Here is a 23,553-nt window from a genome sequence, read left to right on the forward strand (position 1 = left end):
TCCTTCCTCCTGAAGTGTATCATTCCTTCACTACTCCTCTCAAATGTAAAAGCATTGGATTGGTGTTGGCATGGGGTAGAGGGAGTTTACATATACCAGTCATTTCCTTTTAAATCCATGAAGGGAAGTGGACAAGTTCACACTTAGAAAGGAGATACTAGTTCCACACCTCATGTGTCCTGATAACTACAGGAATGGAACCATATTGACGTTGTCTGCTTTCTATACGGTTTGATGGGAGAGAGAGAGGCAGAGAGAGAGAGGCAGAGAGAGAGAGGCAGAGAGAGAGAGAGAGAGAGAGAGAGAGAGAGAGAGACACAGAGAGACACAGAGAGAGAGACAGAGAGAGAGAGACAGAGAGAGAGAGAGAGAGAGAGAGAGAGAGAGAGAGAGAGAGAGAGAGACAGTGACAGTGACAGTGACAGTGACAGAGCGAGAGAGAGAGAGAGAGAGAGAGAGAGAGAGAGAGAGAGACAGAGAGAGAGAGAGAGAGAGAGAGAGAGACAGAGAGAGAGAGACGGGACATCAGGTAAAGTTCTGGAGATGAGGGAATATGTGTGCAGAAAGAAACCCTCCAGTATGGTTAACCCCAGTTAGGCCCAGTATGGACTATCAATACAAGTGACCATTTAGAATGTGACCCAGTTCAATGGGTCTTAACAGAACTGGGGGATGCCAGCCATGAAGTTGTCTAAACACAACTGGAATATAATTTGTTTGTGATTCATTGTTAATGGATTTTCCATTAGGAACACAGGGGGAAAATCTAACACAACAACACACATAACACACAACCAATAAAAACAAAGGGGGAGGAAACCACTAAAGTCATTACCATATTGTCATTTTCTAACGACAGGGAGAAAACATGTATAATCTAGAAGACTACTTTAGATCTGGTCAAAAGAAGCCTAGTGCACTACGTAGGGAACAGGGAGAGATTTGGGACAGAGACACTAACTCCTGTATGGAAATCTTCATTCTAATGCCAGCGAATCTCCAATCTCCACCCTATTCCCTATGTAGTGCACTACTATTGATCTGGTCAGAAGTAGCCTAGTGCACTACGTAGGGAACAGGGTGTCATTTGGGCCAGAGACAGTAACTCCCCTGGGTATGAATTCTCTCTCTATCTTATCTGTCTTCTATATGATGTTCTCCTCTCCTCCTCTCTTCTCTCCTCTATTCAATCTATTCTATCATCCACACCACATGCCAGCTTCAACACAATCCATTTACAAGTTAAAGACACACCTTGGAATAAATAGCAAAGGAAAACTACTACTAGATGGATTTTTTATTTCCCATCACCATGAATCATATTTAATAACTGAACAGTAGCAGACCTAACTTCATCTGTTCCTGACTCTGGGTAGTGGATTAAAAAGACCATCAATCTCCAATGATATTAAAGTACAATTCTGAACATTACTGATATACTGAGTGACAAGTCAGGATATCTGCTGGGTTTTTATTGTTTGGTTAATAACACCACCTGCTGGACAGGTTTAATGTTGCTTGACTGAGCAGTACGGGAGAATAAAAGATGCCAAACTTAGGGCCGGTTTCCCGGACATCTCCATTGAACATGCTTTTTAGTCTAGGACTAGGCTTCATCTGTGTCCGGGAAACCGCCCATATAGTTTAAGTAGAAAGTAAGTAACACTACCTGTTCCATGATACTGAGGAAAATGACATTGAGACAGAGAACCAATTGAGAAAACATTTCAATGGTTCTGAATGACAACCAACATACATTAACAGCATACATCATGATTAATGTAAATGTATAAGATTAAAACGTTGCACTTACAAATATTATGAATGCATTGAATTGTAATTCATAACATCTTCTGAAGATCAAATCAATCAAATCATTGTACATAAAAACAGAGCAGAATGAATCATCACATCTGGGGACCATCACCACCAGCATGACTAGTATCTATGTGGACCCTACTACAGTTTAACCAGCTCAGCTATAGACTACACCAGCATGACTAGTATCTATGTGGACCCTAATACAGTTTAACCAGCTCAGCTATAGACTACACCAGCATGACTAGTATCTATGTGGACCCTACTACCGTTTAACCAGCTCAGCTATAGACTACACCAGCATCTATGTGGACCCTACTACAGTTTAACCAGCTCAGCTATAGACTACACCAGCATGACTAGTATCTATGTGGACCCTACTACAGTTTAACCAGCTCAGCTATAGACTACACCAGCATGACTAGTATCTATGTGGACCCTACTACAGTTTAACCAGCTCAGCTATAGACTATACCAGCATGACTAGTATCTATGTGGACCCTACTACAGTTTAACCAGCTCAGCTATAGACTACACCAGCATGACTAGTATCTATGTGGACCCTACTACAGTTTAACCAGCTCAGCTATAGACTACACCAGCATGACTAGTATCTATGTGGACCCTACTACAGTTTAACCAGCTCAGCTATAGACTACACAAGCATGACTAGTATCTATGTGGACCCTACTACAGTTTAACCAGCTCAGCTATAGACTACACCAGCATGACTGGTATCTATGTGGACCCTACTACAGTTTAACCAGCTCAGCTATAGACTACACCAGCATGACTAGTATCTATGTGGACCCTACTACAGTTTAACCAGCTCAGCTATAGACTACACCAGCATGACTAGTATCTACGTGGACCCTACTACAGTTTAACCAGCTCAGCAGTACCATTGAGCCAAAACCCAGGATAGAGGGGCTGAGTGAATGTGGTCTGGACTCTGTGGAGGAGGGTCATTGTGTCAGAGACACTGTAGAAGGACAGAGTACCTGCCTTGTGATCCAGGTACACTCCTACTCTGGAGGACTGAGGGCCTGATACTTTAGTCCTAACATTATTGTGTCTGAAACAATAACCACCACTAGAGCACTCTAAACTCCAGGACTTGTTATTCTCTCCAAATCCACCATCTGTCCCTGTTCTGCTGATGTCTTTATATGAGAAGGCTGTAACAAACCCCCCCCCACTCCACTCCACCTCCCAGTAACAGCGTCCAGACAGACCCTCTCTACACAAAACCTGGTAGATGTTTGTGAATCTGTCTGGATGAACAGGATATGGTTGGACTTGGCCTGTATATGTCACCTTTATGTTCCCTTTAGACAGAGAGAGGAGTGTGTGTGCTGTGTTTGGGTCCAGTGTGAGCTGACAGGAATCTGGGAGAAGAGCAGAGCAGAGACCAATGAGGGGAGTTAGAACAATAAGTGAAGTCAGATACTGTATCTACCCTGTCTTTGATTAGAGCACAGCAGAGATCAAATCAGAGAAATATGAGGAGTCAGATAGATACCCAGTCTTTGATTAGATCTACTATTGCTATATATTTCTAGAGGGATTGTTAGGAGTGTCAGTAAAAAGAGACTGTTAGTTACTTCAGAATAAAGAGACTCACATTGTAAGAACTGTTCTCTGGTCTTGGGCTCTGGAGGCAGTACAACCTCCACTATATTCACTACAGACACACAAACACATTCACAGAGAGAGGGAATGTTATCATCACACCATATTCCACATGTATATGACTAGTAGGGAACTTTCAATGGTCTAAAGTTGATGTTCTTATTATTTTCAACACACCTGTAGTGGAGATCTTGGTCCATTCTCCTTTAAGGACGTCTTCTAGTTTCTCTCTCAGTTCAGACACAGTCTTACTCACATCTCCAAAGTACTGAAGAGGACGGACAACGATGCTGGGTAAGTCTGAAGATACACTGGTACTGGAGAGAGACTGATAACTCTGGGGGGAGAGAGAGAGAGAGGGAGAGAGAGAGAGAGAGAGACTGATAACTCTGGAGGGAGAGAGAGAGAGAGAGAGAGAGAGAGAGAGAGAGACTGATAACTCTGGGGGGAGAGAGAGAGAACAGAACCAAATGATTGAGAGTTTCACATTGAGTTTTAATTTCATATCACATGTATCAAGGCAGTTGAGTTACCTGGAGGAAATGGATGTGATCCTCTGTGTGTGAGAGCTGCTCCAGCTCAGTGCTTCTCTTCCTCAGCTCAGCTATCTCCTGCTCCAGTTGCTCCAGGAGTCCTTCAGCTTGACTCACTTGAGCCTTCTCTTGGGCTCTGATCAGCTCCTTCACCTCAGAGCGCCTTCTCTCAATGGAGCGGATCAGCTCAGTAAAGATCTTATCACTGTCCACCACTGCTGCCTGTGCAGAGCGCTGTTAATAGAGAGAGAGAGAGAGAGAGAGAGAGAGACTTGTCTTACTTAAATGAGCCATCCTCATTACACTAAAACCCCCACCCCTAAAAGCACATTGCGTGCCACCACAACCTCCACACAATCACATTATCCAGTACCCAACACCACAGTACAATACACCAACCAGCACCACATTCCAACCGTCCATCCAACTCCTCCTCTCCAGCCGTACAGACAGCCCCCCTGAGCCCCCATACCTCCTGAAACATCTCCACACTGTTGATCATTTTGTACAACTCAAACTCAACCCTAAGGCGTCAACAGTAATGGCATTACCCTGGCAACACAGAAAAAACATGATGAACAGTCTGTCATTGCAGAAAACGGACACCCCTCCCCAACTCCCAGGTCAACCCGAGCCAACCAGCTATTGGTGTCCAGGGCTCCATGTAATACCCTCCACTGGAAGACCCCTGACCTTTCCAGCACTGGGAGCTTATAGAGCACCCTCCACCTATACCCTGCCATGCTCTCAGCCCCCACAACCCCCTGCCACTGATGCCCCTTCACTCCCACTAAGCTCAGTGTTAAAAGTCAGTAAGTCCTCCAGACTCTCCTGCCAGTCCCCAGTCTCTGCTGTCACTTGCAGTGGTGGAAACGGTGGTGGCCCCTCCTCAGGCTGCTCCAGCCCTCAGTACTGCAGCATAGAAATCAGAGACCCCTGCTGTATTGAGTGTCTCCTGCCGCATGATGAAGATCTGCTGATCCAGCCCCAAACCACCAGCCCTCCTCAACAGAGCACATGCTGGTTCCCTCCAGCCCACCTCCGTACGGTACAGTAGCCTCTGCGCTGCTTTGAGTCAGAACGCTGCCACCCTGCTCTCCAGGTCCACCAGGCCTTGTCCCCCCTCCTGGACAGGCAGGTACAGCACCGCCGCCCTCAGCCAGTGATGCCCAGACCGGAAAGAAATCACTGGCCAATTTATGCCATAGGGAGGATGCCGCCAAGTTGTTGATGATCAGAACCCTCCCTCTGTATGACACTTGGGAGAGGAGCCACCAAACGTCCTGGTACACAGTACGTTTGGTCCTTGTGTACAATAGAGTCCAGATGGGACTTCAGTCTGTTAACGAGGACCTTGGCAAAGACCTTATAGTCCAAACAGAGCAATGCCACAGGCCTCCAGTTCTTTAAGTATCTCAAATCCCTATTTTGGGCAGGAGAGTCAAAGCCTCCCGTCTACAGCTTAGCAACAGCTCCCCCACCCCGACGCACTCACGCAACACACGTCCTGTAAAATAATTCCCCAGAACTTTTTATAAAGATCCACAGGCAGACCGTCAGAGACAGCAGCTGAGAGTTTGTGAAAGGCCTGGGAAATGTCTATTTGATTTATCTGTGACAGAGAGAGTTTGGAAAGGTCTGTGAGCAGAACCTGAGAAAACCCAGGATAATAATAATAATAATAATAAATATGCCATTTAGCATACGCTTTTATCCAAAGCGACTTACAGTCATGTGCATACGTTTTTACAAATGGGTGGTCCCGGGGATCGAACCCACTACCCTGGCATTACAAGGGCCATGCTCTACAGAGGACCACAGAGTTCTGCCCTCTATAAATCAGAGTACAACTCCACAGCCTGCTGCCTCATCTCCTCACAACAGAAGTTACCCACCCATCAGGCTCCCTCATCTCCCCACAACAGAAGTTACCCACCCATCAGGCTCCCTCATCTCCCCCACAACAGAAGTTACCCGCCCATCAGGCTCCCTCATCTCCCCACAACAGAAGTTACCCACCCATCAGGCTCCCTCATCTCCCCACAACAGAAGTTACCCACCCATCAGGCTCCCTCATCTCCCCACAACAGAAGTTACCCACCCATCAGGCTCCCTCATCTCCCCACAACAGAAGTTACCCACCCATCAGGCTCCCTCATCTCCCCACAACAGAAGTTACCCACCCATCAGGTTCCCTCATCTCCCCCACAACAGAAGTTACCCACCCATCAGGCTCCCTCATCTCCCCCACAACAGAAGTTACCCACCCATCAGGCTCCCTCATCTCCCCACAACAGAAGTTACCCACCCATCAGGCTCCCTCATCTCCCTACAACAGAAGTTACCCACCCATCAGGCCCCCTCATCTCCTCACAACAGAAGTTACCCACCCATCAGGCTCCCTCATCTCCTCACAACAGAAGTTACCCACCCATCAGGCCCCCTCATCTCCTCACAACAGAAGTTACCCACCCATCAGGCTCCCTCATCTCCCCCACAACAGAAGTTACCCACCCAGCAGGTTCCCTCATCTCCCCCACAACAGAAGTTACCCACCCAGCAGGTTCCCTCATCTCCCCCACAACAGAAGTTACCCTCCCATCAGGCTCCCTCATCTCCCCACAACAGAAGTTACCCGCCCATCAGACTCCCTCATCTCCCCACAAAAGAAGTTACCCACCCATCAGGCTCCCTCATCTCCCCACAACAGAACTTACCCGCCCATCAGACAAACGTAAACAATGGATTTTCTTCTTTCCCCACTCTGTTTTTCCAACCCCAAAAACAAAGAGCTGGGAGCATCCATCTCTCTCAACATGTTAAAGCTCTGTGCTTTCCCTACATCCCACCACTGACTGAGAGACTCAAACTCCCTCTTCTGCTGTCCCCACCTCTCCCAAAAGCCTTGGAAGCTTGAGCAAAAAGTGACATCTTGGAAGAGCTTTACATGGAATTTCCAATAGGACACCTGCCTGGGCCCTGGTGAAACAGAGAACTGAGCCCTGTACTAGGTGCAGACACATTTTGGAAAGCAAAGACAAGGAAATTGATTTTGGCTCTAACCACTAACAACCTACCCTTACACACCTCTTTTGCTACCCCTGCACTAAGATTTGTGCCATGGCTCAGCACCTGCGCCCCCTTCCACCAGACCCCCAATACACTTCATTAATCACATCACTGTGTGTCTCTTGCAAAAAAATCACGTTTAAATGTTTTTGTTTGACTTATTCCCCCAGTCTTTGCCGCCGTTCATGTTAAGGAAGTCTAACCGTGAAATCTCCATAAGAGGTGGGAGGGAAATCACCACAATCAGAATCCAGTAGAGAAGCCCATAAAGCCGCCATGCCAGAAAAAAACATCCATTTAAGCAGATTCTGAAGACATGCCCTTAAGAACCCATGACCCATTTTCTCAGCCTATACCGCTTCCTGGGTGAGAGGACACTAAACCCCTCATTCTTCATCACGTGTTGTACTGACCTTACAAACCTTCCAGGATCAATAAAATAAGACTCCAGCAGAACCTTCTTTTTCCCCTTTAGTCTCCATCAGGAACCTAGAATGTTCTCTCAGCGTATATACTGGGCCCTCAGCCTGACTGGCTGTCAGCTCTGGATCCAATGAGCCGTCTGAAAACGAGACGCCTTGTCCTCCGCTTCCACAGACTCACCTCCCCCCTCTTCCTCCTCCTCCATTGGCACGGTACCGTCCTCCTCCTCCCCAGTTTCTGCCCCCCTGCACTTCCCCCCTGATCAGTGCCTCTTCCCCAATGACAGGCAATATTTCCTGGGATGAGCCCACCAAGCCTTCGCCCACCGGAGTCTCTGTTACTACAGAAACCTGCCTCAGCTCATGTAGCCCAGCTGCAACCCTCCCCACCACCGCTTTCTCCACGGCCTGCGCACCACCACTTGGCCATGCACTACTACCGTGTAGCTTAGTTGGTAGAGCATGGGGCTTGCAACGCCAGGGTTGTGGGTTCGTTTCCCATGGGGGGACAGTATGAAAATGTATGCACTCACTAACTGTAAGTCGCTCTGGATAAGAGCATCTGCTAAATGACTAAAATGTAAAAAATGTACTCTCCTCCCTCCTGGTACCCCCGCCATTTATTTTGCAATTCTGAGTAATCACTACTTTAGTAAGGATTAGTAAGGAAAAACACTTTATTCAGTACTACGGCAGTTGCTTAATAATTCCAATAGATGGCAGCATAAGACCATGAATGACATTTCAGAAGATTAGTTTAGTTCTCTCCCTGGATACACCACCACTCCACCACAAAGGAAAACTCCTCCTGCCTGAGCTTTTTACTGTCCCTTTCCACACTGCTAACGCAAGAGGAAGGACTGAAAACACATTACTGTGAAGTAATATAATGATGAGTCATGTTTATTATTACCTGTTTTTATGGTCATGTTTTGAAATTATACTTCATTACTATAATGATTATCAATAAGCCTAAACATTAATTCAGTCACCTCTGGTCGACAAAAACGTATTTTCCTAGTACATTAATTGTCAAATTCATCAACCAGCATCGAGCACTCTGCCTTCTCACGCAAGCGAGGGGCATGTTGAGGTAAATATGCTGACCGCCAAGGTTGCATTATGTCATTTATTGGTGGGCTGGAAGATGCAGTGTTTTTTCTTTTCTATTCAGAGGCTATTTACTCCCAATATGAGAGAACTTTATATATAAGGTTTTTATAATGCATGTTTACTAGGGTTGAGGTTAGCGCATCTGAGTAGGGATTATTTGGCCGGGGTTCAATACCTGTCCTACCTATCAATCATATTGCTGCTTGTAGCCTATAACTGATGATCCCCACACTAGAAACACCCAAAACTATCTGTGCTAGCAAACCCTGTGTTCCACCCCTCCCCTGTGTAACCTTGAGGTTTGTTAAGAAACAAACACTTGTCTATGAAAACAGACATGTTTAACGGATTCCGCTTGGCACCCAGCCGAGAGCACACGAAAACCACTTGCAAATTTACCAAAACTAACCAACTACTTGCGGTCTGTTCGTAAGTAATAAACGGAGGCAGATTAGCCACCACAACTCTTATCGAAAGAGGCGACATCTGCACCAACACACCCCTCACAACAAGACAAACCTTTTTCATTAACACAACCACCGCCTTGTTCATTCTGGATGCAGAGTGCAGATGTTCCGCTCCAACCTGTTCGCCGACCATGAGCAAAACTTCCTCCACACCTTTCTCCGGAACGGACCCGAAGCGACAGCGTTTCTTCTCCACTCGGTTGAGGCCATCACGCCGCCCTAACAAACTACCCCTACTCCCCCCTCAACTCTAAACGATAAACAGTGGAAACCAATAAACAAAAACCCCACCATGAGAAAATAAATTCATAAAATACGCAAGAACCAAAAGAAAAAAGAATAGTAGCCCTCCTCACGAACCACAATCTCTCACACAAACAACTTCTTCTTCTATGATATAATGGCGGTCCACAAACCAACGTTAAAGGTGCATGCCGCCACCTACTGTGCTGGAGTGTGTGGTCAATCACGGTTTCCAACATTTCTAAATTCTCCTACCTAACTCAGTACTTCTGAGAAAATAAAGAAGAGCCCTACTAACTTCTAATAGAACATCCCCCATCCCCAAAATCCCTTCCAAACCCCCCCAACCCCGTCCAACATCAATGACCCTACACATCTTTCCCTCTCTTCAACATATTTACAACAATATAACAACACATGCTCCACCGTTTCATCGACCGTACCCCCCAGACACAAACCATTCCCATGCTTGCCAACCAGATGTAATGACGAGTTCAATGTACAATGTCCTAAGCGCAATCAAGTAAACACCACCTCTTCCTTCCTAATCTGACTTTTGAATCTTGGTCCATCGACCTTTCTGTAAAACTGTAAACTATTCATATAAATGCCGGCCCTTGTGCTCAGAGTACCATCTCTTCTGCCACACATCTATCAAAATGGCTCTGATCTTACATTTGGCCTCACCTCTACCCAGTGGAACATTATTATCAATTATATCTCGTTTCAAAGCTCTTTTAGCTAACTGGTCTACAATTTCATTCCCTTCCACACCCGTATGTGCTGGGACCCAGCAGAATCTCACTACTAAACCCATTCTCTCAATTCTCCATAATAACATTAATACCTCCAATAGCAGGTGACTCCTATTAGAATTACCAGATGATAAACTATTCAATACAGACAGAGAATCTGAGAATACTATAATTCTAACAGGTTGTACGTCCTCCACCCACTGGAGGGCAACTATTATCACCAACAGTTCAACTGAGTATACTGACAGTTCATCTGTTAGTCTTCTACATATCTGCACATCAAATTCAGGAACGTAAACGCCTGCTCCTGTGAGCCCACTATCTGGGTCCTTGGATCCGTCTGTGAAAAGCATTAAAAAAGCATAAAAACGTTTACCAATGTAATTGTCAACCAGTTTCACTATATCACTGACTTCTGACCAATCTTTCCTTTTCTCTACCAAGGTTAGATCAACAACAGGGTCTGGGAGTAACCATGGAGGAACATCCCCTATCACCACAGAAGGGCCAACCTCCAACTCCCTCAAACCACTCTCATCAGCAAGCTTTCCAACTGTCCAACCAAAACCACTGCCTTGTCTACTAGTATATTCCCAACAGTCATCTAGAACAGTAGCAGTGGGATGCTCAACATCACAGCCTTTCAACCCAATAAGATAATGACCATTTTTTACGCTGTATATCCAAAGGCATCTCTCCTGCCTCCACCAGTAAGGCACATACAGATGTTGATTTAAATGCACCAATACATATCCTTAAAGCTATATACTGGATTCTGTCCAGCTTCTGAAGCCAAGTTTTGCCTTGTTCGATAAACTATACACCCGTAATCAGTTGGCGTCCTGATCAGAGCTCTATAAATATCCATCAACAATTGTCTGTCAGCACCCTATTCATAACCAGAGACCCACACAACCAACTACCGCGAAAGTTAATGAATGAGAGAGACAGAGACATCGTTACAATACTGTACATAGCCATAATATAACGGTTCTTCTTCTTTGGAGTTTAACGGCGGTTGGCATCCAATATGTTGTATTACCGGCCCAACTGGACTATAATATAAATCCATTAAACTTTGTGATACAAAATGGGAAAAGGGGAAATTATAATAATACAAAAAACACCCTTCCAACTAACCCTACACTCATCAAATACCCACTACCCCATTCCACTACTTTGACCCTATCTGCTCCTGCACCATGCCAACGGCCTGGGAGGACGGGACACCACCACTCAACACACCCTGTAACTCTTCTGAAGTCAAATCTTGTATGCCCAAATACTTCTCTGCAGCTGCCACCACAACATCTATTTTCTGTGATTTACGTTCCATTTCTGCGGTACAGTTGATAACCATTGCTATGAATGCTAAGAAGCTAACTTTACTGAAGCATATATCACTCGTTGGCCTATCCCTCTGTGCTGGCACAGATCTACTACTCACAGGGATCCTCTCAGGATCTCTCACCCTTGACCCATCCTCCTCTACTTTCTTCACTGCCTCAGCATACGACACCTTCTGCACTACTCTGACTCTAGCCACCTCAACCTGCCTCTCTCGCACCGGACACTTCCGATCCCCAGCAACATGGGCAACCCTCCAGTTGACACACACAACTTTATCGACCGAAACTACACAATCCTCTATCCCATGCCCTCCTGCACACTTCCCACATCTTGGAATCTCCCTCCTACAAACTGCTGCAACATGACCATAAACGTTGCACCTGAATCAGCACAGTGGATTCGCCACAAAAGCTCTAAAAGGATAACTGATATATCCTACCATGACTTTGTTGGGTAAAGACTCAAAACTCAAAAGGACTGACAGTGACTCCTCTGTTTCACCACGCTCACCACCGGGTCTGCGTTGCACCAAACGGCGGGAATCACAAACACCAGGAATCTTCAACTTAATTGCTCCACCTCCACACTTAACATTACCCCAGAAATCACTCCTTTCAATGGTGCCCTGTTCCTAAGAGCAAAGCAAGAAACAGATCTTTACCCAAGTTGCGTGACATGGAGCGCCCACTCCCTCTGGTCAGAAGAAACACAAACAAATATCACAAGTCCACTACAGGTTACCTTCACTGATTCAACTGCACCCAACTCCTTTCCCACCCACCGTGAAACTACAAATGGATCTGCCAAAAGGTATGGATCCACTTTCTACAACAATGTAACTCCTACTGCACCAGATTCTTATTTACCATGTCCATTGATGCCAGGCTCTGATTCTGAGGTCATCACCACACCTTCTACCTCACTTAACTCTCCCTCATTCATTTCCATTTCACCTCCAGAACTCAGTCTGGCGAATGGCTCACTCTGTTTGCACTTGAATTATAACATTTGAAATGTCTCTATTCCTTTGAATATTTTGTGAGTGCAATCTTTACTGTTAATTTCTGATTGTTTATTTCACTTTTGTTTATTATCTATTTCACTTGCTTTGGCAATGTAAACATATGTTTCCCATGCCAATAAAGCCATTTGAATTGATTTGAATTGAGAGAGAGAGAGAGAGAGAGAGAGAGAGAGAGAGAGAGAGAGAGAGGAGAGAGAGAGAGAGAGAGAGAGAGAGAGAGAGAGAGAGAGAGAGAGAGAGAGTGGAGAGAGAGAGAGTGAGAGAGAGAGAGAGAGAGACGAGAGAGAGAGAGAGAGAGAGAGGAGAGAGAGAGAGAGAGCTCAATGTTAATGTATAGGGGACATGGGTCGGTCATGGTTACTCATGGTTATGTGATGAAGTAGCCCCGCCTGCGATTTCAAAATCAGTGTCGGCCCTCAGCCCAATAGGGAATGTCCTCTTGGTGTAACGGTCAAGATGTTGGTTTCTCCCTCAGTAGACCCGGGTTCATATCCCGTCGGTTATATTAAGCAGTCTATTCTCTGAACAGAGTCCAGACAGCATGTTGCCAACAGTGAGGTCAGTGGGATTGGAGAGAGTCCCCTCTCCCTCTCTCTCTCTCTCTCTCTCTCTGACTGGAGGAGAGAAGTGAAATGATGCCTCTCCTCTGGTCAACAATACTCACCTTGAGAGACTCCACAGCCTGTTGGAGCTCCTTCAGCTCCTTCTCTCTCTCCTGGAATCTCTGCTGGACCTTCTGATGACTCATCCCCAGCTGCCTCTGTGGATAATCACTCTTCAATGAGCTACCAAGCTTTATTTGTCCAGTAGATCAATAGTATAGTAATGGGACATAGGGCCCATAGAGAGGAAGGTCTAAAATCTAGAGGAAGTCCCTTTACCATAAGATATTTTCTATGTTGCTATGTGAATGATTATAGTTTTTATGGTAGACGTACATGTATCAAGGGGTTGAGATTGAACTTTGAACTCCTAAAAGGGCATTCGGAATGATAATAGTGTTTGACTTCAGAAAATTGTGATACATTTGGAGCAAACTCAATATACTCAAGGTTTGTGTTCATATTTGTTCTGCCGTGGATATATTTAATTTGTATGATCTCATATTTAAACAGACTTAGTTCCTACTGTATCTTTAAGTCTTTGTTTATCAGAAAGTCACCAACAAGCAGTTCTGGTCTTACCTGTTTCTTAGTCCTCTCTGCTGCAGCTGACACTGTATCATGGCCTTTATGTTCATCCATTGTACACAGCATACAGATACACTGCTGATCGGTACGACAGTAAACCTCCAGCAGTTTGTCATGATCAGAGCAGATCTTCTCCTGTAGTTGTGCGGTGGCTTTGACCAGCTTGTGCTTCTTCAAAGCAGGAGATTCATAGTGAGATTGGAGGTGAATCTCACAGTAAGAGGCCAGACACACAAGACAGGACATGAGGGCTTTCTGCTTTCTGGTCCCAATGCAGAAATCACACGCCACATCTCCAGGTCCAGCATAGCACAGAGCAGGAGGGGGAGCAGCCTGGAGTCCTGTCTTCTTCAGTTTCTCCAAAACTTCAGCCAACATGTTATTTTTCCTCAGATTAGGCCTTGGAGTGAAGGTCTCTCTGCACTGAGGACAGCTATAGACCCCTTTCAGAACATCCTGATCCCAGCAGCCCTCAATACAGCTCCTACAGTAACTGTGTCCACAGGGAATAACCACCGGCTCCTTCAGTAGATCCAGAAAGACAGAACAACAGAACTGGTCCTGGTCCAGCAGAACTCCTTGCTGAGCCATTTGGACGGTTGTTCACTCTCACACAGACAGACGACACAGAGACTCAGATCAGTTTCATTTCCACAGAAGAAAGTTTGTGGGACTTCCTGGTTCTGCCAGAAGGGTGGGGTTAAAGGGAGGGAAGGGTTAGAGGGAGAGAGAGAGAGAGAGAGAGAGAGAGAGAGAGAGAGAGAGAGAGAGAGAGAGAGAGAGAGAGAGAGAGAGAGAGAGAGAGAGAGAGAGAGAGAGAGAGAGAGAGAGAGAGAGAGAGAGAGAGAGAGAGAGAGAACTGTCCACAATGTTAATAGAGACAAAGATTTGTGTTCCTAGGTTAGGGCCCTTAATATGGAATACATTAAATAGAGTGGTTAGAATATGTAAAGGGTAACAGTTTCTATGAAGTACATATGTATAATGCTTTTAATGAATTTTGTAATGCCTTAAACTTATGTGCTATGACACTAACTATAACCATCCATAATAACTAATACGTGGTTGTAAAACTCTACAATGTGTTATAGATAATTATCTACAATGGGGGATACAATGTACTGTAGGTGAAATTAATACTGTATGTTTTGACTGATCATTGAGAATGACGTAACACTTTACATTACAGTGTGTTTATTGGTATGTAATTATTCCTGTTAGTACAGTGGTGTAAAAGTACTGTGATGCCTCATTCTTACACTGTACTAGCAGCAGTAACCCTAGCCAGTAATAAGGCTACTGTAATGGAAAGTGTAACAGGAAATATAAAGGAAGGATTTATACATGTCATCTATGATATACTGTATGTAATGATATGTCTATGTCTTCTAGATGGTGTTCTATACTCTATGTAATGATATGTCTATGTCTTCTATATGGTGTTCTATACTCTATGTAATGATATGTCTATGTCTTCTAGATGGTGTTCTATACTGTATGTAATGATAAGTCTATGTCTTCTAGATGGTATTCTATACTGTATGTAATGATATGTCTATGTCTTCTATATGGTGTTCTATACTGTATGTAATGATATGTCTATGTCTTCTATATGGTGTTCTATACTGTATGTAATGATATGTCTATGTCTTCTAGGTGGTGTTCTATACTGTATGTAATGATATGTCTATGTATTCTATATGGTGTTCTATACTGTATGTAATGATATGTCTATGTCTTCTATATGGTGTTCTATACTGTATGTAATGATATGTCTATGTCTTCTAGATGGTGTTCTATACTGTATGTAATGATATGTCTATGTCTTCTATATGGTGTTCTATACTGTATGTAATGATATGTCTATGTCTTCTATATGGTGTTCTATACTGTATGTAATGATATGTCTATGTCTTCTAGATGGTGTTCTATACTGTATGTAATGATATGTCTATGTCTTCTAGATGGTGTTCTATACTGTATGTAATGATATGTCTATGTCTTCTATATGGTGTTCTATACTGTATGTAATGATATGTCTATGTCTTCTAGATGGTGTTCTATACTGTATGTAATGATATGTCTATGTCTTCTATATGGTGTTCTATACTGTATGTAATGATATGTCTATGTCTTCTAGGTGGTGTTCTATACTGTATGTAATGATATGTCTATGTATTCTATATGGTGTTCTATACTGTATGTAATGATATGTCTATGTCTTCTATATGGTGTTCTATACTGCACGCACCCCTCACCTGGAGTTCCAGGTCGCAGGCAGCCTCTGGAACTGCCGTTCTGCTGCCAACAAAGCTGACTTCATCCCAGCCTATGCCAACCTCCAGTCCCTCGACTTCCTGGCGCTGACGGAAACATGGATCACCACTGAAAACACGGCTACTCCTACTGCTCTCTCCTCGTCTGACCATGTGTTCTCGCATACCCCGAGAGCATCTGGTCAGAGGGGTGGTGGTACAGGAATCCTCATCTCTCCCAAGTGGACATTCTCAATTTTTCCCCTAACCCATCTGTCTATCTCCTCATTTGAATTCCATGCTGTCACAGTCACTAGCCCATTTAAGCTTAATATCCTTGTCATCTATCGCCCTCCAGGTTCCCTTGGAGAGTTCATCAACGAGCTTGACGCCTTGATAAGTTCCTTTCCTGAGGATGGCTCACCCCTCACAGTTTTGGGGGATTTCAACCTCCCTATGTCCACGTTTGACTCATTTCTCTCTGCCTCCTTCTTTCCACTCCTCTCCTCTTTTGACCTCACCCTCTCACCGTCCCCCCCTACTCACAAGGCAGGCAATACGCTTGACCTCATCTTCACTAGATGCTGCTTCTCTACTAATCTCACTGCAACTCCCCTCCAAGTCTCCGACCACTACTTTGTTTCCTTTTCTCTCTCGCTCTCCTCCCACACTACTCACTCTGCCCCTACACAGATGGTAATGCGCCGCCGCAACCTTCGCTCTCTCTCTCCCACTACTCTCTCCTCTTCCATCCTATCATCTCTTCCCTCTGCTCAATCCTTCTCCCTCCAATCTCCTGATTCTGCCTCCTCAACCCTCCTCTCCTCCCTTTCTGCATCCTTTGACTCTCTGTGTCCCCTATCCTCCCGGCCGGCTCGGTCCTCCCCTCCAGCTCCGTGGCTTGATGACTCACTGCGAGCTCACAGAACAGAGCTCCGGGCAGCGGAGCGGAAATGGAAGAAAACTAAACTCCCTACCGACCTGGCATCTTTTCACTCCCTCCTCTCTACATTTTCTTCATCTGTTTCTGCTGCTAAGGCCACCTTCTACCACTCTAAATTCCAAGCATCTGCCTCTAACCCTAGGAAGCTCTTTGCCACATTTTCCTCCCTCCTGAATCCTCCTCCCCCCCCCCCCCCCCCTCCTCTCTCTCTGTGGATGACTTCGTCAACCACTTTGAAAAGAAGGTTGACGACATCCGATCCTCGTTTGTTAAGTCTAATAACACTGCTGGTCCTGCTCACACTGCCCTACCCTATGCTTTGACTTCTTTCTCCCCTCTCTCTCCAGATAAAATCCTGCGACTTGTGACTGCAGGCCGCCCAACAACCTGCCCGCTTGACCCCATCCCCTCCTCCCTTCTCCAGACCATCTCCGGTGACCTTCTCCCCTACCTCACCTCGCTGATCAACTCATCCTTGACCGCTGGCCATGTCCCTTCCGTCTTCAAGAGAGCGAGAGTTGCTCCCCTTCTCAAAAAACCAACACTCGACCCCACTGATGTCAACAACTACAGACCAGTATCCCTTCTTTCTTTTCTTTCCAAAACTATTGAGCGTGCCGTCTTTAGCCAACTCTCTTGCTATCTCTCTCAGAATGACCTTCTTGATCCAAACCAATCAGGTTTCAGGACTGGTCATTCAACTGAGACTGCTCTTCTCTGTGTCACGGAGACTCTCCGCACTGCTAAAGCTAACTCTCTCTCCTCTGCTCTTGTCCTTCTAGACCTGTCTGCTGCCTTTGATACTGTGAACCATCAGATCCTCCTCTCCACCCTCTCCGAGATGGGCATCTCCGGCGCGGCTCACTCCTGGATTGCGTCCTACCTGACCGGTCGCTCCTACCAAGTGGCGTGGCGGGAAGCTGTCTCCGCACCACGTGCTCTCACCACTGGTGTCCCCCAGGGATCGGTTCTGGGCCCTCTCCTTTTCTCCCTATACACCAAGTCACTTGGCTCTGTCATATCCTCACATGGTCTCTCCTATCATTGCTACGCTGACGATACACAACTAATCTTCTCCTTTCCCCCTTCTGATAACCAGGTGGCGAATCGCATCTCTGCATGTCTGGCAGACATATCAGTATGGATGACGGATCACCACCTCAAGCTGAACCCTGGCAAGACGGAGCTGCTCTTCCTCCCGGGGAAGGACTGCCCGTTCCATGATCTCGCCATCACGGTTGACAACTCCGCTGTGTCCTCCTCCCAGAGTGCGAAGAGCCTAGGCGTGACCCTGGACAACACCCTGTCGTTCTCCGCCAACATCAAGGCGGTGACCCGCTCCTGCAGGTTCATGCTCTACAACATTCGGAGAGTGCGACCCTGCCTTACACAGGAAGCGGCGCAGGTCCTGGTCCAGGCACTTGTCATCTCCCGTCTGGACTACTGCAACTCGCTCTTGGCTGGGCTCCCTGCCTGTGCCATTAAACCCCTACAACTCATCCAGAATGCCGCAGCCCGTCTGGTGTTCAACCTTCCCAAGTTCTCTCACGTCACCCCCCTCCTCCGCACACTCCACTGGCTTCCAGTTGAAGCTCGCATCCGCTACAAGACCATGGTGCTTGCCTATGGAGCAGTGAGGGGAACGGCACCTCTGTACATTCAGGCTCTGATCAGTCCCTACACCCAAACGAGGACATTGCGTTCATCCACCTCTGGCCTGCTGGCTCCCCTTCCTCTGCGGAAGCATAGCTCCCGCTCAGCCCAGTCAAAACTGTTCGCTGCTCTGGCACCCCAATGGTGGAACAAGCTCCCTCACGACGCCAGGACAGCGGAGTCACTCACCACCTTCCGGAGACATTTGAAACCCCACCTCTTTAAGGAATACCTGGGATAGGATAAAGTATTCCTTCTAACCCCCCCCCCCCCCCAAATTGTAAAGTGGTTATCCCACTGGCTATAGGGTGAACGCACCAATTTGTGAGTCGCTCTGGCTAAGAGCGTCTGCTAAATGACGTTAATGTGCCCTTGAGCAAGGCACTTAACCCTAATTGCTCCTGTAAGTCGCTCTGGTTAAGAGCGTCTGCTAAATGACTAAAATGTAAATGTAAAAATGTATGTAATGATATGTCTATGTCTTCTAGATGGTGTTCTATACTGTATGTAATGATATGTCTATGTCTTCTATATGGTGTTCTATACTGTATGTAATGATATGTCTATGTCTTCTAGATGGTGTTCTATACTGTATGTAATGATATGTCTATGTCTTCTATATGGTGTTCTATACTGTATGTAATGATATGTCTATTTCTTCTAGATGGTGTTCTATACTGTATGTAATGATATGTCTATGTCTTCTATATGGTGTTCTATACTGTATGTAATGATATGTCTATGTCTCCTAGGTGGTGTTCTATACTGTATGTAATGATATGTCTATGTCTTCTAGATGGTGTTCTATACTGTATGTAATGATATGTCTATGTCTTCTAGATGGTGTTCTATACTGTATGTAATGATATGTCTATGTCTTCTATATGGTGTTCTATACTGTATGTAATGATATGTCTATGTCTTCTAGATGGTGTTCTATACTGTATGTAATGATATGTCTATGTCTTCTATATGGTGTTCTATACTGTATGTAATGATATGTCTATGTCTTCTAGGTGGTGTTCTATACTGTATGTAATGATATGTCTATGTATTCTATATGGTGTTCTATACTGTATGTAATGATATGTCTATGTCTTCTATATGGTGTTCTATACTGTATGTAATGATATGTCTATGTCTTCTATATGGTGTTCTATACTGTATGTAATGATATGTCTATGTCTTCTAGGTGGTGTTCTATACTGTATGTAATGATATGTCTATGTATTCTATATGGTGTTCTATACTGTATGTAATGATATGTCTATGTCTTCTATATGGTGTTCTATACTGTATGTAATGATATGTCTATGTATTCTAGATGGTGTTCTATACTGTATGTAATGATATGTCTATGTCTTCTATATGGTGTTCTATACTGTATGTAATGATATGTCTATGTCTTCTAGATGGTGTTCTATACTGTATGTAATGATATGTCTATGTCTTCTATATGGTGTTCTATACTGTATGTAATGATATGTCTATGTCTTCTAGATGGTGTTCTATACTGTATGTAATGATATGTCTATGTCTTCTATATGGTGTTCTATACTATATGTAATGATATGTCTATGTCTTCTAGGTGGTGTTCTATACTGTATGTAATGATATGTCTATGTATTCTATATGGTGTTCTATACTATATGTAATGATATGTCTATGTCTTCTATATGGTGTTCTATACTGTATATAATGATATGTCTATGTCTTCTAGATGGTGTTCTATACTGTATGTAAAAATATGTCTATGTCTTCTAGATGGTGTTCTATACTGTATGAATTCTGGAGGATTTAAAATATGAATCTTTAATCATGCTTCCCTTTCAATGTCAATGTGTATTTGTAACATTCTAACCCTGTTTACAATAGTGCTTTGACGAAGAAGCTTTCGCCAAAACGTGTCAGCAAGTAATATCACTGAAGGGAATTAATCTGCCGTCCTGCACCTTATTTTACAAACAGTGAGCACGAGAGGGTGGTGACCTGGGGGATCTGAGGTACTGGAATTGGGGCTGGGTGGGCATTCCTCCTCGGCGGCGGCTCCGGCTCCGGGCTTGCCCACCACCCTCCAACAAACCCCCCATAGCGCCCCTGGTCCGGTCTGGCCCCGCTGGCTGGAGCTGGACTGGACGTAGCAGGAGCGGTAGGCTTCAGCTCCTTAGTGGAGCAGTTGAGCGGTACCTGAATTTGCACCGATGACCCAGGCATGGGTTGTGCCGGACTGCCGACTCGCACCACTGGCTTGGTGCGAGTGGCAGGAACGGGCCGGGCCGGGCTGGCAACGCACACCGTAGACTTGGTGCGGGTGGCAGGAACAGGCCGGACCGGGCTGGCGACGCACACCGTAGGCTTGGTGCGGGTGGCAGGAACAGGCCGGGCCGGGCTGTCGACGCACACCGTAGGCTTGGTGCGTGGAGCAGGGACAGGCCGGGCTGGGCCGGCGACGCACACCGTAGGCTTGGTGCGTGGAGCAGGGACAGGCCGGGCTGGGCTGGCGACGCACACCGTAGGCTTGGTGCGTGGAGCAGGAACAGGCCGGGTTGGGCTGTCGACGCACACCGTAGGCTAGGTGCGTGGAGCAGGGACAGGCCGGGCTGGGCTGTCGACGCACACCGTAGGCTTGGTGCGTGGAGCAGGGACAGGCCGGACCGGGCCGGCGACGCACACCGTAGGCTTGGTGCGTGGAGCAGGAACAGGCCTTACCAGGCAGACGACTCGCACCCCTGGCTTTGTGCGCGGAAGAGAGACGGGCCGGACCGGGCTGGCGACGCGCACCGTAGGTTTGGTGCAAGTGGCAGGAACAGGCCGGGTCGGGCTGGCGACGCGCACCGTAGGTTTGGTGCGAGTGGCAGGAACAGGCCGGACCGGGCTGGCAACGCACACCGTAGACTTGGTGCGGGTGGCAGGAACAGGCCGGACCGGGCTGGCGACGCACACCGTAGGCTTGGTGCGTGGAGCAGGGACAGGCCGGGCTGGGCTGTCGACGCACACCGTAGGCTTGGTGCGTGGAGCAGGGACAGGCCGGGCTGGGCTGGCGACGCACACCGTAGGCTTGGTGCGTGGAGCAGGAACAGGCCGGGCTGGGCTGTCGACGCACACCGTAGGCTTGGTGCGTGGAGCAGGGACAGGCCGGACCGGGCCGGCGACGCACACCGTAGGCTTGGTGCGTGGAGCAGGAACAGGCCGGGCCGGGCTGTCGACGCACACCGTAGGCTTGGTGCGTGGAGCAGGGACAGGCCGGGCTGGGCCGGCGACGCACACCGTAGGTTTGGTGTGTGGAGCAGGAACAGGCCGGGCTGGGCTGGCGACGCACACCGTAGGCTTGGTGCGTGGAGCAGGGACAGGCCGGAATGGGCTGGCGACGCACACCGTAGGCTTGGTGCGTGGAGCAGCAACTGGCCGGACCGGGCTGGGAACACACACCACTGGCTTTAAACGGGGATCAGGAACGGGCCGGACCGGACTGGCAATACACCTCAGTACCTCTCGCCGTGCCTCTACAACTTCCTTCCCTCCTCTCGCCAATGGCTCCCGTAACCCGGTGGCCTTCTCTCCTCGTCTCCTATTTCGCCCTGTGGCAGCCTCCTGCTGCCCAGTCGCCCATGCCGTGTGCCCCCCCCTAAAAAATTCTTGCGGGTGCCTCTCGTCCGTCCGACGATGGCACTGCTGACGCCGCTGCTCCTCTCCTGCCTGGGTTTCCCCCTTCATAGCCCTCCGGTACCGGACGGCCTCCTCCTCAGCAATCTGCCCCCAACCGAGGAGGACATCCACCAGCGTCACCTCCTGCGTTTGTTCCTGGACACGCTGCTTGGTCGTTGTATGGTGGGTTTTTCTGTCACGAACGTCGTATGAGTGAGTAGACCAAGGCGCAGCGTGTGAAACAAACATGACTTTAATAGTTAAAGTTTACCAAACAAAACACGACTCGTGAAGTCCACGGTGACAACCACCGACACGGAACAAAAACCCACAAACACAAAGTGAAACACAGACAGTTAAATATGGCTCCCAATCAGAGACAACCAGCACACAGCTGACACTCGTTGCCTCTGATTGGGAGTCACTCAGTCAAACATAGAAAATGACGAACTAGAAACACCCAACATAGAAACAGAACACATAGAATGAACACACCCTGGCTCAACATATAGAGTCCCAGAGCCAGGGTGTGACATAAACTCTGTATTCGGTGATTAACCTCCTGCACTTGACTACTTCCACCACACTCATCACAGTCATTCTAGTTATGTGAGAGATACAGGCGTGCTTCTCACACAGCCACCGTCACGCGTCGGCCACGTGTTTGTCTCCAACATATACTATGCCCACATACTCTAGTGTAGCTGTGGGGCTTACAAGTCTGAATTTCTTACAGCCTAATTTTCAAGACATCAATGTACAGCAACATTTTTAGGTGTCACTGCAGAACACCCTCCATATGCATATGAACACATACTCAGAGGTGGGGCTTACAAGACTCACATTTCATATACTCAGAGGTGGGGCTTTCAAGACTCACATTTCATATACTCAGAGGTGGGGCTTACAATCCTCACATTTCATATACTCAGAGGTGGGGCTTACAAGACTCACATTTCATATACTTTTCAAGACATCACTGTAGGACAAACATTTGATTTGATATCAGAATATACTTCAAATAAAATAAATCAATGTATGCTACAGCAGAATACATATTATAGTATATAGGCCTCCTGTCTATCTGATAATATGAAGCGCATATTCAGATTAACTTCACAGTACAGAACAAGTTTGTAAAGTTTTCCAGAACCTCCCACAACACGGCCATTTCCTGGTGCGTCTTCTCCTCCCTATCTCTTGTTTTGCTCCTGGTGTCTGTGACACATCTGGGTCCTTTAGCAATCCATGACCTCACATAGGGGACTGGGTTGAATTTGGTCAGGGGTGGGCCAACAAGGTTCAGATAGAGTAGCCCTGATATGGCAGAGGTATGCAGAGAGGCGCGGGTTGAGGTGCAAATCAGATTCATTTGAGAAAATTCCTGCTGGCCTTCTGCACTGGAGATGGGGATGGTGCTGACCACCATCAACATCTCTTT

At 46.6% G+C, this 23,553-nt stretch overlaps 2 protein-coding genes across 2 annotated transcripts in view; both read right to left on the bottom strand.

Annotated features, from left to right (window-relative positions):
* Nucleotides 1–1,454: 1,454 nt before the first annotated feature.
* Nucleotides 1,455–14,269, bottom strand: LOC311126476 (tripartite motif-containing protein 16-like). Its single transcript, XM_084200482.1, has 6 exons — nt 13,611–14,269; nt 13,091–13,186; nt 3,984–4,217; nt 3,628–3,787; nt 3,443–3,502; nt 1,455–3,206 (listed from the first exon to the last, which is right to left on the bottom strand). Exons 1-6 carry the CDS (start codon nt 14,205–14,207, stop codon nt 2,695–2,697), a joined length of 1,659 nt encoding a protein of 552 aa, XP_084056608.1. The 5' UTR covers nt 14,208–14,269; the 3' UTR covers nt 1,455–2,694.
* Nucleotides 1,710–23,553, bottom strand: part of LOC311126478 (tripartite motif-containing protein 16-like) — a 43,633-nt gene continuing 21,789 nt past the window's right edge. Inside the window, exon 7 of the transcript XR_014612989.1 lies at nt 1,710–1,959. The gene's annotated coding sequence lies outside the window, so the exon portion shown is untranslated. The remainder of the gene's footprint in view (nt 1,960–23,553) is intronic.

Source organism: Coregonus lavaretus, assembly GCF_964263955.1.
Source record: "Coregonus lavaretus genome assembly, contig: HAP1_SCAFFOLD_1201, whole genome shotgun sequence".
Lineage (NCBI taxonomy): Eukaryota > Metazoa > Chordata > Actinopteri > Salmoniformes > Salmonidae > Coregonus > Coregonus lavaretus.

What these genes read in the sequence shown, in the direction of transcription:
- LOC311126476 (XM_084200482.1), bottom strand. Translation starts at nt 14,207, where the DNA reads ATGGCTCAGCAAGGAGTTCTGCTGGACCAGGACCAGTTCTGTTGTTCT. An exon ending in CAGAGAGGACTAAGAAACAG is followed by an intron (nt 13,187 to 13,610) that starts GTAAGACCAGAA and finishes GATTATCCACAG; the next exon opens with AGGCAGCTGGGGATGAGTCA. An exon ending in AGGCTGTGGAGTCTCTCAAG is followed by an intron (nt 4,218 to 13,090) that starts GTGAGTATTGTT and finishes CTCTATTAACAG; the next exon opens with CGCTCTGCACAGGCAGCAGT.